Source organism: Dama dama, chromosome 33 (assembly GCF_033118175.1).
Source record: "Dama dama isolate Ldn47 chromosome 33, ASM3311817v1, whole genome shotgun sequence".
Taxonomy (NCBI): Eukaryota; Metazoa; Chordata; class Mammalia; order Artiodactyla; family Cervidae; genus Dama; species Dama dama.
Window position 1 is genome coordinate 76,835,899 of NC_083713.1, and position 17,822 is coordinate 76,853,720.

The window sequence follows — 17,822 nt, forward strand, 5'->3', positions numbered from 1 at the left end:
TGCAGGAGACCTGGGTTACATTCCTGAGTCAGGAAGATCCACTGGCACAGGGAACGACAACCCACTCTAGTATTCTTGCCTAGAGAATTCCACGGACAGAATAGCCTGGCAGGCTACAGTCACGGGTTGCAAACAGTTAGGCACAGCTGAGTAAGGAACCCTTTCACTGTTTCCACTTTTTTTTCCTTTTTATATAAGCAGTATACTTATATGTGTTATACCACCGTGTGCTTGCTAGTTTTGTTTTTTTGCATTTTTGCTTAATATATGCCATCGGAAACAGAGCGTGTCAGTAAAAATTGCATATGATTTTAACCTGCTATATTATATTTTACTAATATTTTTAGTTTTTGTTTGTGTTATTGTTTTGTTTGCTGCTATTTTTATGTCTTTATTTCATCTGGAATTTGTTTGAGGTTTTGAGGTAATATTGTAACTTTACTTTCCAAAATATTATTTCTATCTCCATTTATTTCATGGTTCTTTTTCTCCCTAGCTACTTAGAATTCCTGTATACACACACACACACATATATATATATATACATATATTATAAGGTATGAAATCTCTCTATCTCTGTACACAGAATGTGTTTCTGAAATGGATAACCAACAGAAACGTATTATATAGCACATGTAACTCTGCTCAATGCTATGTGCCAGCCTGGATGGGCGGGGGGTTTGGGGGGAAATGGACATGTATATGTATGGCCGAGTCCCTTCACAGTTCAGCTAAAAATATCACAACATTGTTAATTGCATATGCCCCAATGCAAATGCTTTTGGTGTTTAAAATAATTAAAATAAAAAGATATTGAAAAAAAAAAGAAAGAAAAATATGTTTCTGAGTTTCCTGCTCTGTTTTTTCATGAAGTTTTCTTTCCAGGTCCTGTTTCAACGTCACTCTTATAGGGTATATTCTAATACTGAATAGAACATCCCTCTCTGCCCCCCTCGCCAACAAGGACAGCTGATTCTTTACTTAACACTCTGTTAACTATTAATAATTATTTTCTTTATGGTTCTTAGAATTAGCTTTTCATGTTATATGAAAATAATTTTTCTTGGGTTATTCTCTGGGATTTTATTGCATTAAAGAGAATAACTGTACATTGCTAAATTATATCAAAGCATGTTCCATCTATTCTAAATGAGTCAAGGTAAAGTTTTTTATTTTCCTTTTTACAGTCATAGATCTTAAGTTAATTTCTAGATGTTTGGCTGCTTTTGTTGATGAATAGGATTCTTTTTTTGCTATCACATGGTCTAATTGGTTATTGTTGCTCTATAGGAACATTATTGATTTTATATATTGATATTTATACCCATCCACATTCCTATATATTTATTTTGATTGTAATAGTTTGCCATTTTTATTTTGGGAATTAGAACTAAGGATGGAGGTTCGTAACACTGTAAGGAGAGGAAGATCAAAACTACCCCCAAGAAAAAGAAATGAAACAAGGCAAATGGTTGTCTGAGAAGCCTGATAAATAGCTGAGAAAAGAAGAGAAGTAAAAGCAAAGGAGAAAGGAAAATATACACCCAACTAAATGCGGAGTTCCAAAGAATAGCAAGGCGAGATAAGAAAGCCTTCCTCAGTGATCAATGCAAAGAAATAGAGGAAAACAATAGAATGGGAAAGACTAGAGATCTCTTCAAGAAAATTAGAGATGCCAAGGGAACATTTCATGCAAAAATGGGCTCAATAAAGGATAGAAATGGTATGGACCAAACAGAAGCAGAAGATATTAAGAAGAGGTTGGAAGAATACACAGAAGAACTCTACAAAAAAGATCTTCGTGACCCAGAAAATCATGATGGTGTGATCACTTACCTAGAGCCAGACATCCTGGAATGTGAAGTCAGGTGGGCCTTAGGAAGCACCACTATGAACAAAGCTAGTGGAGGTGATGGAATCCCAGTTGAGTTATTTCAAATCCTGGAAGATGATGCCGTCAAAGTGCTGCATTCAATATGATGCCAGCAAATGTGGAAAACAGCAGTGGCCACAGGACTGGAAAATACCATTTTCATTCCACTTCCAAAGAAGGGCAATGCCAAAGAATGTTCAAACTACCCTATGATTGCACTCATTTTTACGTGCTAGAAAGGCCCATACAATTGCACTCATATCACTCATATCACATGCTAGAAAGTTTATGCTCAAAGTCCTTCAAGGTAGTCTTCAACAGTATGTGAACCAAGAACTCCCAGATGTTCAAGCTTTATTTAGCAAAGGCAGAGGAACCGGAGATCAAATTGCTGGCATCCATTGAATGGGAGAAAAAGCAAGAGAATTTCAGAGAAATACTTACTTCTGCTTCATTGTCTATGCTAAAGCCTTTGACTATGTGAATCACAAGACTGTGGAATATTCTTAACGAGATGGGAATACCAGTCTACAGTACCTGCCTCATGAGAAACCTGTGTGCAGGTCTAGAAGCAACAGTTAGAACCAGACGTGGAGCAATGGACTGGCTCCAAATTGGGAAAGGAGTCAGTCAAGAGTGTACATTGTCACCCTGCCTTCTTACTTCTAATCGCAGAACATCATGTGAGGTGCCTGGTTGTTTGCATCACAAGTTGGAGTCGTGGTTGCCAGGAGAAATGCCAGATAACTTCACCTATGCAGGTGATATTACCCTTATGGCAGAAAGTGAGGAGGAGCTCAAGAGCCTCTTGATGAAGGTGAAAGAGGAGAGTGAAAACGTTAGCTTAAAGCTCAACATTCAAAAAATAAGATCAAGGCATTCAGGCTCATCATTTCATGGCAATAGATGGGGAAGAAATGCACACAGTGACAGATTTTATTTTCTCGGGCTCCAGAATCACCGCGGACAGTGACTGCAGCCCTGAAATTAAAGGCGCTTACTTCTCCTCGGAGGGAAAGCTGTGACGAACCCGTGCTGCGTGCTCGGTCACTTCAGTCTCGTCTGACTTTTTGCTACCTGTGGACTGTAGCCCCCAGGCTCCTTTGTCCACGGGATTCTCCAGGGAAGAATACTGGAGTGGGTTGCCATGCCCTTCTCCAGGGGATCTTCCCAACACAGGAATCACAAACATAGACAGTATGTTAAAAAGCAGAGGCATCACTTGGTCTACAAAGGTCCCATACAGTCAAAGCTATGATTTTTCCACTAGTCATGGACCATAAAGAGAGATGGACCATAAAGAAGGCTGAGTGTCAAAGAATTGATGCTTTCAAACTGTGATGCTGGAGAAGACTCTTGAGAGTCCTTTGGAGTGCAAGGAGATCCAACCAGTCCATCCTAAAGGAAATCACTCCTGAATATTCATTGGAAGGACTGATGCTGAAATGAAGCTCCAATACTTTGGCCCCTAAAGCCAAGAGACGACTCATAGGAAAAGACCCTGATGCTGGGAAAGATTGAAGGCAGGAGGAGAAAGGGACAACAGAGGACGAGATGGTTGGATTGAATTACCGATTCTATGGACATGCGTTTGAACAAACCCTGGGAGGTAGTGAAGGACAGGGAAGCCTGGCGCACTTCAGTTCATGAAGTCACAAAGAGTCAGACATGACTGAGCAACTGAAAAACAACAGCAACAAAATCCCCATTTTACTTTGTAGACATCGAGTTAGCGCCACCTGCATTATTTCATAGTGTGTGTTTATTGATTCCTAAGCAAGCAATGTCTGCTTCTAGCAAAAGGTACGCAGACACATGCCTTATCCTTAAGGAAATGAGATTTTGGAATTAAAACCTCCACTAGGATTTCCTTCTGGTACCCAAATTCTGCCAATTGAAGGGACAGGCACAAAAGAAGAAGTCACTGATGGTTAGCACATTTGTTTTGTTTTAACAAGTCCATGCTAAACCTGCTGCTACTATAGAATTTGAAATCTGGGTAGTAATGCGTCTGCACTTCACTCAACTCTTGACTTTAGGCAAAGTAATTTGTATAGGTAACAGCTGCTCCAAGTTCAAGGAGAGAGAGAGTGTGAGAGGGAGAGTGTGACACCGCGTGTTTTTGTGAGACAGGACCCTGACCTGGCACGTTCAATGTTGTCCCAGAGAAAAGGTCCTCAGCAAAGGAGTTTTGTTTGAATGTGTGTGACCCAGGCTGCAGGCGCACACGAGAGAAACAGAGGCTCTTATTCAGCGAGGGCACAAGGAGTTGAGATGTTTCTCTGGAAGCAACGAGCATTTGTTGAGCTGACACAGGGCGATTCTCTAAGACAGATTTAGAATGATGGTGGCAACCTTTTTAAGAGTTGATTCATACTCAGTCCGAGGAAACATCATCATAATGAAGTCACTTGATACCAAGGGCCAACAGAAGAGATTCGTGTAAAATTGCTTCTATGTAGGCTGGTGAACTAACAGTTTAGGCTGTCGAGAAGATTGACATGGAGAGAGAATAAATGCACGTGTGTATATTACTTGGTGGGAGAATCCACGAGAAGAGGAGAAGAAAGTGGAAGCAGTGCTTAGTTGTAGTACTGACCCAAATTGTTACCAAAAGTAGGGTCTGGCTGCTCACTGCTTGAAAGTCAGTACTGGAGAGGAAAGTTGGTAGAAAGGAAAGTTTTCTTTATTTTGGAGGTTGCCAACTTGGGAAGAGGGCAGACTCCTGTCCAAAGTGACAATCAGTGCTCAGCAACTTTTAATGGGGAGGCTCTGCGCGTGTAGGCAGAGGGAGAGGGCTACATGCAAGGCAGCAGTCAGTTCTGACGGTCACTTGAAAGTGGTCGCGTAGTGGTCTGACCAGCATCATCTTGATTGTTCTGAGTACAGTTACCTTCCGTTCTGGGTGGATCTGTTCCCATTTCTTTGGGACCGGTTCTCCAAGTTGTGATAACTTACGCAGTGGCTACCATCTTCTCATCATGCAGTAAATGTCCAGCTGCTGGGGTTTCCGTGTATATAAGGCAGTGCGTGGGAGCTGGCTCAGAGTGCCACCATATACCTTCAGAAGGGACTGAAGGTCCCGGACTTTGTTCAGGGGATAAACTATTATTTTGTCCCGTTTGACTGCTTTCCTTTCTTTCTGCATCTTCTCACTTCTCTGATTAAATTTATTCTGCAACTAAAGTTTTTCTACAAAGGCAGGCAGAGGACATGGGGCGGGGGAGGAAGACCATAGATCCCCACTCCACTTCAAAATAGTCTGATCAAATAGCTCATTTTAGGATTTTTAGGGCTTTGAAGGTATCCAGGCGTTGAAGGTCAAGAGATCCCAGTCTGACTTCTGGTTCTGGAATTGATTCTTGACTTTGGCTAAAGAAATTTCTCTGTCGCTAAGTTTCCTCAACTCTGTAATGTGAATAATATGAAGAATTTCTTCTTTCCCAATGAATATTAAAAGAGTTAATTATACAGTTTCTAGCATACAGTATTTTTTTTTTTTAGAATTAGAAACATTGTTCTGATTCTTAAACACCTTGCTTAATCTAGATTAAGTGCAAGCCTCAGAAACATAATTGTCAGCTACTTTAAGAAAAACTTCTTTTTATCGCTATGTTTCTTGCTGTTCTTCTCCCAAATTTATAGTAAACTCTAGGCAAGAAGCAGATACATAAGATAAAATTATATGAGAGCAACAGTTGAAAATTCAAACACCTTCAAGGGCCAGAAAGGCAGTCTGAAAGAATGCAAATCGTCCTGGTAGGGAATGGGGCCAGGTGGACATTCCTTATCCTGTCATAAGGAACTGATTCCAGGGCAGCTGAGCTTTGTCAAGCAGGGAAGTAGCTCTTTCGTTAACCGGGCTTCAGATTTTTCAATAGAAAACTTACTAGAAATTTTTAAATTGTTCATGTGTATTTATTTCTTTACTCTGGGCCAAGCCCAGTGCCAAAATAAGGGTATGGTCTTTTTTAAGTTGAAGTTTAGTTGATTTACAAAGCCATGTTAGTTCCGGGTGTCCAGCAGTGATCAGTTATACACATGCATGTTTTTCAGATCCTCTTCTGTTATAGGTCATTGCAAAGCATCGCGTGTACTTCCCTGAGCTATACATCAGGCCCTGGCTGGTTAGCTGTTGTATATAGTCATGTGTATGTATCCACAGGGTCACCAAGAGTGGGCATCACCGAAGTGGCTGAGCACACACCCACAGAAACTTAAGCAAGCATTTACTGGGGCTCCCGCCGTAGCAGGAGAGCGAGAACAAGTAACACGTCCCCTTGCTCGCTTCCTGAGTAGGGATCTAGCTGGTTTCCTGTATGGGGTGAGGGGAGGGGCAGGTCCAGGAGTCAGGCCAGAGGGATGGCTTAGGTGGTATCAGTCCTGAACATTCACTAGAAGGACTGAGGCTGAAGTTGAAGCTCCAGTGCTTTGGCTTCTTGATGCCAAGAGATGACTCATAGGAAAAGCCCTTGATTCTGGGAAATACTGAGGGCAAGAGGGGAAGGGGGTGACAAAGGATGAGATGGTTGGATGCATCATTGACTCAATGGACATGAGTTTGAGCAAACTCTGGGAGACAGTGAAGGACAGGGAAGCCTGGCGTGTTGCAGTCCATGGGGTCGCAAAGAATCAGACACAGTGGAGTGACCGAACTGAATAGACGGTGTTGTGTGCAGGGGGCATACACAGTACCCTGTTCTGATTCTTCAGAAGTGGCAGTTGGGTTCTTTTGGTTTTGTTGTATCTTGTTGTCCATAAATTTGGAGTGGGAAATGGCAACCCATTTCATTACTCTTGCCTGGAGAATCCCATGGACAGAGAAGCTTGCTGGGCTATAGTGCATGGGGTCACAAATAGTCAGACCCAACTGAGCGACTGAGCACACAGCCACATCCATCATTTGCCCCAGTTGTGAACACACACAGTTATTTTCAGTCCCTTGCAGTTTCTTCGTATTTTGTTGCTGGAGGAAACATTTCTCCAGGTGCAAGCACTGCAGCAAATGATCATCCCAGGTCCCAGCTTTTCTCAGTTTGAGGAATTAAAGCAAGGGTGAGACGAATTCAAGACTGTGGCTCTCAGTGTGGAGAGATGCTGATGGATCCAAAGATAATTAAGGGTGCAGATGAATAGGACAGGACTGAGGGAGACGGACTGTGAGTGAGAAAGGGGAGTGAAGATTGTGGCAGCATTTTCTGTACAGTATTCAAGTTTCAGGGAAGATTCACACCTCCACCAATACAACGCAAAACAGGTGACCTTGTCAGAAAAGGGAGCGTGCTTACCACCTGATTGGGCATGACTGTGTGGGTGGGGAGCATCTTTCTTGAAGCACTCTATTCTTAGTCTACAATATTACCTCTCCATAAGAAAAAGGAGCCTAACCTCTAGTTTTTCTCCCTCTTAAAGAATAAAAAGCAGCCAGGTGAAAATGGAAATTTAATTCATTGCACAATTTGGTTCCTATTCATTGTGTCATTGTGTTTTACTAGCATGTGCAATTGAAATGACCCCCTTATTTGGGGTCATTCTCACCATCCTTTATATGTCTCAAACACCAAGGAGTGTATTTCTGCTAGAAACACCACCCTAGTCACTTCTTCATTTATAAACATGTTGACTAAGTCACACACAAGCAAATGTGTAATAGATCCTGCATTCTCCACCTCTGCTTAGAAGAAAAATGCCACTAACAAGATATATGAAGAGTTATACAAATCCGCCACAGGGAGTGACTACAAAATAAGGGGAAAAATAAAACAAAACATTTGCCTACATAAATTTTCCTCTCTTTATTCTACACCATCTCTAGGAAAGAAATAATGAACCTTTCTTCATGATCTGCTTGTGTTTATAATTGATTTATCTTATGGTTAAAAGGAGATTTACTCACTAAAATTGAGACAGACAGGAGAAAGCAGTTTGGGTTTGACCTTCTGGCCTGCTTGGGTATCACTTATCAGAACTGGAAACAGTGGAGTTCTATCACTCCTTCAGAATAAAACACTAGATTAATTCTTTAGAAACATTTTTGTCTCAATCTCGCAGAAGCAGCCAGTGGATACTGTACATATATTTATGGATCTGATAACCTGGTGTGATTCAGAGATGGCAGAATTCTCCTCACTTCCAACTCTTTTGCTTTCTGAAAATCTTTTTTATATGTTTATTTTTATTTGTTTGTATAGCTGCACCAGGTCTTAGTTGCAGCATGTGGAATCTAGTTCCCTGACCTGGGATTGAACTCTGAATCCCTGATTGGGAGCTGGGAGTCTCAGCCACTGAACCACCAGGGAAGTCCCTCAACCCTATTGCTAATTAACATCTTGTCCACCCTGCCAGGCTGACAGATTTTTTTTTCACAGTGTATATTCATTTATCCAACTTACAGCTTTGTTTCTTATTTATTGTGATATTCCTGGTCAGAGATAACATATTTAGAATTCACATTTGTATCCACTTTGATATGAATATATTTTTATTGGGTCATTTGCTGCACCAGGATTTAATAAAATTATAGCATGGATGACTACAAATAAATGAGGCTCAAAAAGGAGAGATGATTTATACAATAAACAAATACCACCTCATTACTGCCATTGTTTTCCAACTTACCTTTTCTCCATTAGGACACTCTGTAGACCTTGGAGACTTTAATGTGTCCTCCATTTTTCCACTTCTATGGGCTTTAGGCCAAAGCATTGAATTTGAAATAGAATTTGTGTTTTGTAAGGACAGGCTGACTCTGTATCCTCTCTGAACTCTCCCAGAATTCCCAACACCAGATCAATATCTACTGATGAAATTTGGCTTAATTCTTGGCTTATTGTCTCCCTGCACACATTTTTCTAATATCCTCTGGTTTAGGTTGGTAGAATTCTAGGTTTTCAACAGTGACTAAACACTCTGCCACTTTGAATCTCCTCTGTTCCTGATTAATTTGCAAAAAGCGTTGCAACTCTTTCTGAAGCTTTCAAGATGTACCCTCAGGAGACAGTTGGGTTGCAATTCTTTTCTGCATTCCAGAAGAAGAAATTTATTTTCCAAATAATGATTTGGGGGTAATCACTGGGAGATATATATACACATACATGCATGCACACACACAGACTACTAGTTCTAATCATTGTGAGGCTCAAGAGAAAAGAACAATGATTAAGGATGAAGCATATTCCATAATCTTAACTAAGCCTTGTAAATAAACACATGAAATAGACTGATTCTAATTTTAGAGATGAAGGAGCTGAGGCTTAGGGGATTCAGTCATTGTGTGGTCATTATGGTCATTAGGTCTAATGGCTGTTGGCATGGAGTTTGACGCCATGTCTGTCTGGTCCTAACATCCATCTCTTTATAGTGCTTGACACAGTGCTGCATAAGCTTTACAAAGTGAAAGTTGCTCGGTCATGTCTGACTCTGTGACCCCATGGACTGTAGCCTGCCAGGCCCTTATCCATGGAATTCTCCAAGCAAGAATACTGGAGTGGTAGCCATGCCCTCCTCCAGGGGATCTTCCTCCCCCAGAGACCAAAGCCAGGTCTCCTGCACTGCAGGCAGATTCTTCACCCTTTGAGCCACTGAGAAAGCCCGAGCTTTACAAAGCTCGTTGCCTCTTCTAACTCAGTGCACCGAACAGCTTGCTTCCAACATGGCCAGAGGGGCCGCCTCACTCTGTGCATTCACCTCAGAAGTGTCTGCGGTGTACGAAGAGTGGGGCTTCCCCGTGGCTCAGCTGGTGAAGAATCCGCCTGCAATGCGGGAGACCTGGGTTCGATCCCTGGGTTGGGAAGATCCCCTGGAGAAGGGAAAGGCTTCCCACTCCAATATTTTGGCCGGGTGAATTCCATGGACTGTATAGTCCATGGGGATCACAAAAAGCCCGACACAAGTGAGTAACTTTCACATCACTTTAGAGGAAGAATACATTTTATTTCATTTGCAAGGAGCCCAGTCATCTGAAGTTTCTATGTTAAACATGTCAAGTGGAGGAGTCCACATGAACCATAGTTTTTTATTGTATTTATTTATTTATTGAGTGAGAGAGTATTTTTTTCCAGCCTGGAAACACATGCCCTTTTCCCCAGGTTCTTTGAATTCCTAATTCTCACTGGAAACTTTATTTATTTTTTTCCCACTGGAAACTTTAATAGAAAAGTCCAATACATCATGCCAACAGATTACTAATTAACTATTATCAGTTTGGGGATATTAAACCTCAAAAATGTGAGCACTGTACCTTATATTTTTTCTCCTTTAATTTTCACCGCTCAGGGGGAACATCATCAAGACAGAAAGGCTTCCTAGGATGCATACGCTCCTTACACTTGAATGGGCAAAAGCTGGACCTGGAGGAGAGGGCGAAGGTCACGTCTGGAGTTCGGCCAGGATGCCCGGGCCATTGCAGCAGTTATGGTAGCATCTGCCACAATGGGGGCAAGTGTGTGGAGAAGCACAGTGGATACTTCTGCGACTGCACCAGTTCACCATATGAAGGACCCTTTTGCAAAAAAGGTACAACAGAAATCTATGTTTTCCCCACAGGTTGTGTTTTACTGCCTACAGATTGTAGTCATGTCACAGGAAACTCATGCCCTTAGAGAGTCCTCGAACATTCATTTACTCTCCCTCAATTTCCCTCTCTGCAGACTCTCTGGATCGCTTCTCAACATAATTACATATACACATCCTTCATGTGTGTGGTGGAGAAGGAAATGGCAACCCACTCCAGTATTCTTGCCTAGAGAATCCGTGGACAGAGGAGCCTGGTGGGCTATAGTCCATGGAGTCGCACAGAGTCAGACACGGCTGAAGCGACTTAGCATGCATGCATGCATTGGGGAAAGAAATGGCAACCCACTCCAGTGTTCTTGCCTGGAGAATCCCAGGGACAGGGGAGCCTGGTGGGCTGCCATCTATGGGGTCGCACAGAGTCGGACATGGCTGAAGCGACTTAGCAGCAGCAGCAGCACGTGTGGATATGGGCAGTACAGTTGAATAGGGCAGAGAGTAACAGGAGAGCAGGCTTGATGTGGCCTAGAGCCAGCTGAGCCCTGGAGAGGTGGACTGTCACTTCTTGGTGCTAACTCTCCTAGTTCCAATTTCTTCATCCACAAATGTGATCAAATAATCATAGAATCTAGCCCTGGAAAACCTTTAGAGACCTTGAAGCCATCATGAATCATTTTTCCAATAGAGAGAGTATAGGTAAGTTAATAAAATCCATATCATGTATTTAAAAAAATAAAATCTCTCAGTTCTGCAAGTGACGTGAGTGGGGTCTAAGGCTTTAAAAGCCTTGCCCAAAGATTCACATTTAGCTCCAAGGGGGCCGAGAATGGGGCACAGGCGTCAAAACCCCTGCCCTAGTGCCTAAATTAATTTCATTGACAAAAGCTAATCATGTTGGATACACACACTTAAACAAGGAATGATGCTTATGGCGTAAATTCTCTAGAGAAATTAAAACTGACTACAAACTATAAAAATTCACAATTCAGTATCAATACCTAGTGTTTTTCAACTGGAAGGACAGATGATTTGGTCTACTATCAATCTTTGCAGAATCTTCTAAAGTTTATTCTATTGATGGAAAATAAAGATTGTTGGACAAAGAATGTAAACATTAGTTCAAGAGCAGCATTTAAACTATTAAAATAAAATGTTTTAATCACTTTGAAACACCATTTACATACAAACAATGATAGGAATTACAAATAATTCTTGTTGGTTCATGAAAACACATCTTTCAAGCACCACTAACAAACAATGTTTTATTTCATTCAACTTATTCTTAGAATTTAAAAATAATAGGAAAACAACAACAACAACACTCAATGTTCTCTTTAAAAGACTGTAATTTAAGCTCTTCATTCATTGATGCTGGCCTCCTCCCAGTTAGTTTGAATCATTTGCTTGTTGTTGCTGGAAAGCATTGTGCTCCTTGGGAGAAAATTACCGGTACAAATTTTAGGGCCAGCAGAGTGGCAGGCCTGCATGGAAGATTGAGCTAAAGCAGGTCCTGTGTTGGTAGGCTGTTCATGTGAGCTCCTGGGTTTTAACATTGGTGGAAGTCTCTGGAATAATTTCCCATGAAATTTGTAATGCCACCCTTAGACTGGCTCTACAGGCTAGAAGAAGCAAATGCAGAATAAGCACTCTGAAGCCCAAGTCCCTAAAACCTGCTAGCATTATTTTACAAGATCTATAACCAAGTGTTTGTTTGGGAAAAAATAAAATATGAAGAAAAATTATAGAACTCTATGCATTTCTTCAGAGACATTTTTCAAACATTTCATAGATCATCTCACTCTAAATTTAGCCTAATTTCCCATTGGCTCCTTTCTCTGAAAAAACTCCTATTCATTATCTTCTGCCCATGCCACTGCATCTTTGACTGTATTTCTTGAAATATCTGCTGTGCTTTCTTCCCACGTTTTAGTGTGATCTATAAGAAAAATGGACAAATATGTACTTAGCCTTTTCAGCTTGCTTCATATTTCACTGTTTGTGAACTTTCTCCCCAACTCATAAATCTAAGGAAATAATTCCCTTTATATTCTGCAGTTGCAAAGTATGTAAGATGAACCTTTTAACCACATCTTTGAGCCGTGTCAGTTGACTCTGGGAAATGTGGCTTTGGACTGAAATGGGAACCCTTAGCTCCAAGGCGGTCCTAGACAAGGCTGTTCTCTATTGGAAGAGGTTTCTATGCTAGCCTTCCATGTATATTTTAGGGGATGCAAATCTTGTAAATATCTAGTGTGGAATTAAGGACATTTGTCCATGACCAGTGACTGGTCTAGAACCACCGTCATTGACCCACTTGATGTTTCTGATCTGGATATAAACACGTAATAATCACAAATGACCTAGTACTTATGGACTGCGGCATTTATTCCTTATGCCCAAGGTTTGAAGGAAGAAGTAATATTGCATTTAACACGTGAGAACTCTGACAGTCATATTGGTTTAGTGACTTACACTTTTTGACCCTAATTTCATCCTGAACAAGAATGTGGTAATAGGATTCAAATATGTAAGGTTTTTTTTTATTGTTTTGTTTATGTATTTCTCTTTTTTTTTATTATTGAGTTTTAATTTACATACCCAAAATTTACGTTTCTAAAATGTGCAATTCAGCTTTTTTTTTTTTACTATATTTACAAAGTTACACAACCATTGGCACTCCATAATATATTAATAAAATGGAATAGACAGAATTTCTCAGCTACACTAAAGGCAAAGAAAAGAACTACAAGAAAATTGGATTTTCTTTTTGGTAGTTGTTTTTGAGTGATTAGATTGGTTTTTATTTTTCTAGATTTCTGAGTATATTTTCAAATAGAATTCCAAATATATTATCTAATATTTTTAATAAGCATTCCTATATAATTCAGTTTTAATGATTGCAGTATATTCCATCTGGTGGAATTGCTTCTGTGTATCTAACCCGTTCTATCCCTGGAGCATTTTAGTGAAGCGATAGTAGGACTCTGGTACCAGACCTGCCTGTGTTCAGATTCTGGCTCATCTACAGTCTACACTGTGTGATGCTGGTTGTGTAATTCAACCTCATGACTCCATGGTTTTGTCACCTGTAATATGTGAAAAACTTAGAAATTCTACGTGAAAGTCTTTCATGGAAATTTAACAAGCACTTCACATAGCAATTGAGATCATGCCTGGCATATAAAGTGTCAGTAAATTGCCTGTATCATTATTTGGGAATTTTAGATTACCCCAAATTTTGTACATAAATAATGCTATGATAAGCATATGTATTGATTATTCCCTTATTAATGGAATTTCAGTGAAAAATAGTATACATATATTTAGTAATTTAGCAATTGTCAAAAACTTACTGAAAAAATGATATGATTGATATTTACCTTCCTGCCAACTTATTTTTTTTACTTTTTATTGCAGAAAAATTAAATTATGTACTGCAATAGAGAGAAAGGTTTCAGAATTTCCATGCATCCCTCACTTAGCTTCAACTGTTATTAACTCATGATCATTTTAATTTCATCTATAGGCTATCATCCCTCCTCTTTTATTATAGTGAAGCAAATTCCAGGTATCATATAAGTTCTTCTGTAAATATTATAATATGTATCATTAAAAGATAAGAACTCATAAAAACATGTATCCACAAGACTGGTATTAATAAGAAAAATTTCATGATTTTTGAATAGTGTGAAATATCCACTCATCATTCAAATTTTCATTTCTTTCCTTTCCTTTCAGTTTGTTTGAAGTTTTTCTAAATCAAGTACAGCCTGACTGAGTCTATAGAACTGCTAGCCTACTCATTAAGGCCTAATCTTTATACTTACTCTAATTCTAAATCTACTTCTATTATTAAGACCAGTTGTTTATTGAGTTCCTACTGTGTGCTGTTCTTTCCATCCTTTCTCCCAACCCTTCTCCTCACCATGAGACTGAATTCATTGCTGTCTGTGTTAGCCGGAGCTTGACAGAGTCACTTGAGAGAGCAGGAGAAGGTCATAGCAGGGTCCAGGTGCAGGTTACTCTGCTCTGAGGCTACCAGGGGCACAGGTCCTCAGCAGCATCACCTTGTCTCCCCGCACCGCCTCTGAACTCCTTACACACTTTCAGACCTAGTCATTACCAAGCTCCTCTTCCAAGTCTTCTCAGGCAGCTCCTGACCACAGAAGGACCCCGCTCTGGGATTCACCATCTTTGTCATTCACACATCACATGGAAGGCCACGTTCCCCCAGTCTTATTTCTTTCTCATGTGTCCTGTCTTCTCAAAATCTAATCAGTACAGTTCTTTCAATGAGGTAGGTGCTGAAAGGATGTCGCTAATGTTGGTTGTTGTGATCCTAGAGTTTTATGATGGTTATTAATAATAATCACCTTCAAGTGAAGATTTTTCTGCCATTTAGCCCAATGGTTTCAGATGTTCAGATTAATCAGAGGGCTTAAATATGATCAGAGAGCTCAAACTCTTAGATTATAAAAGATAAGAAACAGAGAATAAATCAAATTCATGTGTTTTGCTGAATTTAAATTAAAATTCACAATGTCTAAGTAATAAAAATAGTTATAACTGAGGCTAGGGGAGGAGGAAAGACAGAAATTTGATAAGACAACTCTAGTTTTAAAAGTGTTTTTCATTTTAATTTACTGTCCTAATTATAAAGAAAACTGTAATATGAATGTGCATTTAATATACTTAGTATTTAATATACAGAATGATCTGAATTATATTATATTTGAACACACACACAAACATCCCATAAAGGCCATTACTCTTTTAACTAGGAGATAGTAGCTCAAAATGCAGGCCACATGTCCCTGAAAAGATTCACTTTATGAAAAGAGCTGAAAACAAAGAAGAAACATGCTTGAGTGAAGCTGATGACCAGCTAGAATCCTCCCAGTTACCAGTTTCTGTGTATATCTCTATAATGAGGAGTACTGATGCTGTTCTAATCTGCATCAGAAATACAAAACACTTTCTCTTGAACTTTTAGTGAAAAGGAACTGGTATTCCCAACCTGCTAAGCAATGTGCATAAATACGCCACTTTAGTTTTCTTTTGACACCATTACAAACTATTATAGAAGTTTCACAAAAGTAGAACAAATCTGCAATGGAATTAGGACGCAAAAGCCAGGTTGATTATGTTTTAGGTGTCACCGATTCAATCAGAAAATTTCATGGGGATAGTCAACCTATCATTCAGGAAAAAGAGAAATTAATCATGTTATATAGATGTAGATTTGCATGTTCTTCTTTAACCAAAAAATACCTATTACATATCAGGGAACTATACTCAATATTTTGTAAAAACCTATAAGGGAAAAGAATTTGAAAAGAATAGATGCACATGTACGTATAACGGAATCACTGTGCCTTACACCTGAAACTATCACAATCTTGTAAATCAACTGTCCTTCACTGAAATAAGTAAAATAAAATAATCGATCCAGGAGCTGGATACCTGTGCCTTTCCTACTGTTTCCACAGCCTTCCGCCCCTCCATTTCTATTGGTCCTCACCCTTAATGCAATACCACAGAGAATTGCTTTTTCCCAGGATCCTACTCTCAGTAGTTTTGTGCCCACTCAACATCCTCCTGACCCACGAGAATAACATAAAAATTGTAAGGATTTCAGTTTTGAAGGGAAGATAATCCCAAGGCAGTTTCTTCCTACTGTGCAGTAGGTAGGGACATCTCATCTTTGTTTCTAAAGAAATCAGCCTGGCACATGGTAGTTATTCTGCAAATATACGTGAAACTGGACCGACATCTCACGATGCACATCTGAGCTCTCTCTTCTAGCTGTGCAACCTTGTTCAAGGTGCTTAACCCCGACAAGCCTCATGTTTCTTCTTTGTAGATAGGAATGGTGATTTCTGCCGGTTTAAAATTATCGTAGGAAGCACAGTCTATAATTCATGTAATCTTCACACAGTGACCGATGTGTAGAAACGAACAGTAAACAAGCAGTGATGGGTCTCCTGAATGTGTCAATGTGTGCTTTCCTCTCTGATATTTTGCAGAGGTTTCTGCTGTTTTTGAGGCCGGCACGTCAGTGACTTACATGTTTCAAGAACCCTACCCGGTGACCAAGAATGTGAGCCTCTCTTCCTCAGCGATTTACGCGGATGCAGCCCTATCCAAAGAACACATTGCACTGAGCTTTGTGACAGCCCAGGCACCCAGCCTCCTGCTGTATATCAATTCTTCTTCTCAGGACTTCCTGGCTGTCCTGCTCTGCAAGAATGGTGAGTTCCGATTGCATAAGGCCTGTGGAGTGTCATTCTGGACTGGAGAGCCAGTGCATGCCCTCCAGAACACTGCATAATTTCAGTTTTAATTTGGTCCCACTGGGCAGCTTATTTCCAGATCTCCACACCAACCTTTGGTTGTGCTTTCCCTAATGAGTTTCATTGGTACTCAGGTCCCGTGTCAATTCACTGCCGAAGTTGCAAACGCATTGATTTTAATTTACTTAAACTATGTAGCAGTCATTCTTTATTATTTATTCTGTGCTGGAATCCATTAAGAATAAAGGAGATCATCAGCATATCTGAATTTCAGAAGGACACGCATCACATATATCCTGTCATCTATGCTGCAGGATCCTTTACTGAGGGCTGTTAAAACAATTGGCAAAAATGCAGGCTGTATTAATAGATGGTGATTGCCTCAGTCTTAAAGAGCAGCGATATAAGTGAGTCATAACCTTGTGGAGTGTGGGGCTGGGAGCTGGGAATCCGGTGTTGGAAAGAATGTGGCAAAGTGAAATACACAAAGATTAGAAGAATAAAGGGATGAGAATCCAGTTCATACAAGGAATGTTGACGGACATGAACATTGAACATTTTGATGTCTGTTAGCAGAAGCCAGGTTCCCTCCTCGTATGACTTAATTCCACCCTGCAGTGATGAGAATCATTTATGCAGTCATGGCCAAGGATACTTTGAGATCAAAATCCTAGAGAATGGTTAGCACAGTCCAAGAGGGCAGAGGTGGAGAACCATATATTGTGTTGTTCTCAAGGAACTCTTTCTTATGATCAAGAATGGCTTTCTTCTCCTGTAACCTGCAATATAGTGAGATGAGTTTGGGCTTTTGGACCATCCATCACAGGGATGGACTATGGGGGTGGGGATGGTGGCATACAGGAAGCCAGGGATATACTCTGTGCCCTCTTTAGAACTTATATGGAAACTCTAGAAATTTATCTTCCTTTATTTTCCTTGGATTTATTCTTCTATGTATCATCTTGCTTTCCAGCTTTTTATGACATAGAAAATTAAGAATAATGTTCAGACCATGGGTTGAATGGGGCCTGATTTACAATAGTAGTAACCACGGCTAACTCTAAAGGACTCATTCATTCTAAAAGCAACATGGAAGGGAAGGAAAAAGAGAGAAATAGGGATAACGAATGGTCAACCAAGTCTCT

At 40.2% G+C, this 17,822-nt stretch overlaps 1 protein-coding gene across 2 annotated transcripts in view; it reads left to right on the top strand.

Annotated features, from left to right (window-relative positions):
- The window catches only part of CNTNAP5 (contactin associated protein family member 5), a 984,962-nt gene that overhangs the window by 836,686 nt on the left and 130,454 nt on the right, over positions 1-17,822 (top strand). For both annotated transcript variants that reach the window (XM_061135035.1, XM_061135036.1), the window contains exons 18-19: positions 10,148-10,387; positions 16,411-16,635. In XM_061135035.1, the coding sequence (XP_060991018.1) occupies positions 10,148-10,387; positions 16,411-16,635 (465 nt within the window). The remainder of the gene's footprint in view (positions 1-10,147; positions 10,388-16,410; positions 16,636-17,822) is intronic.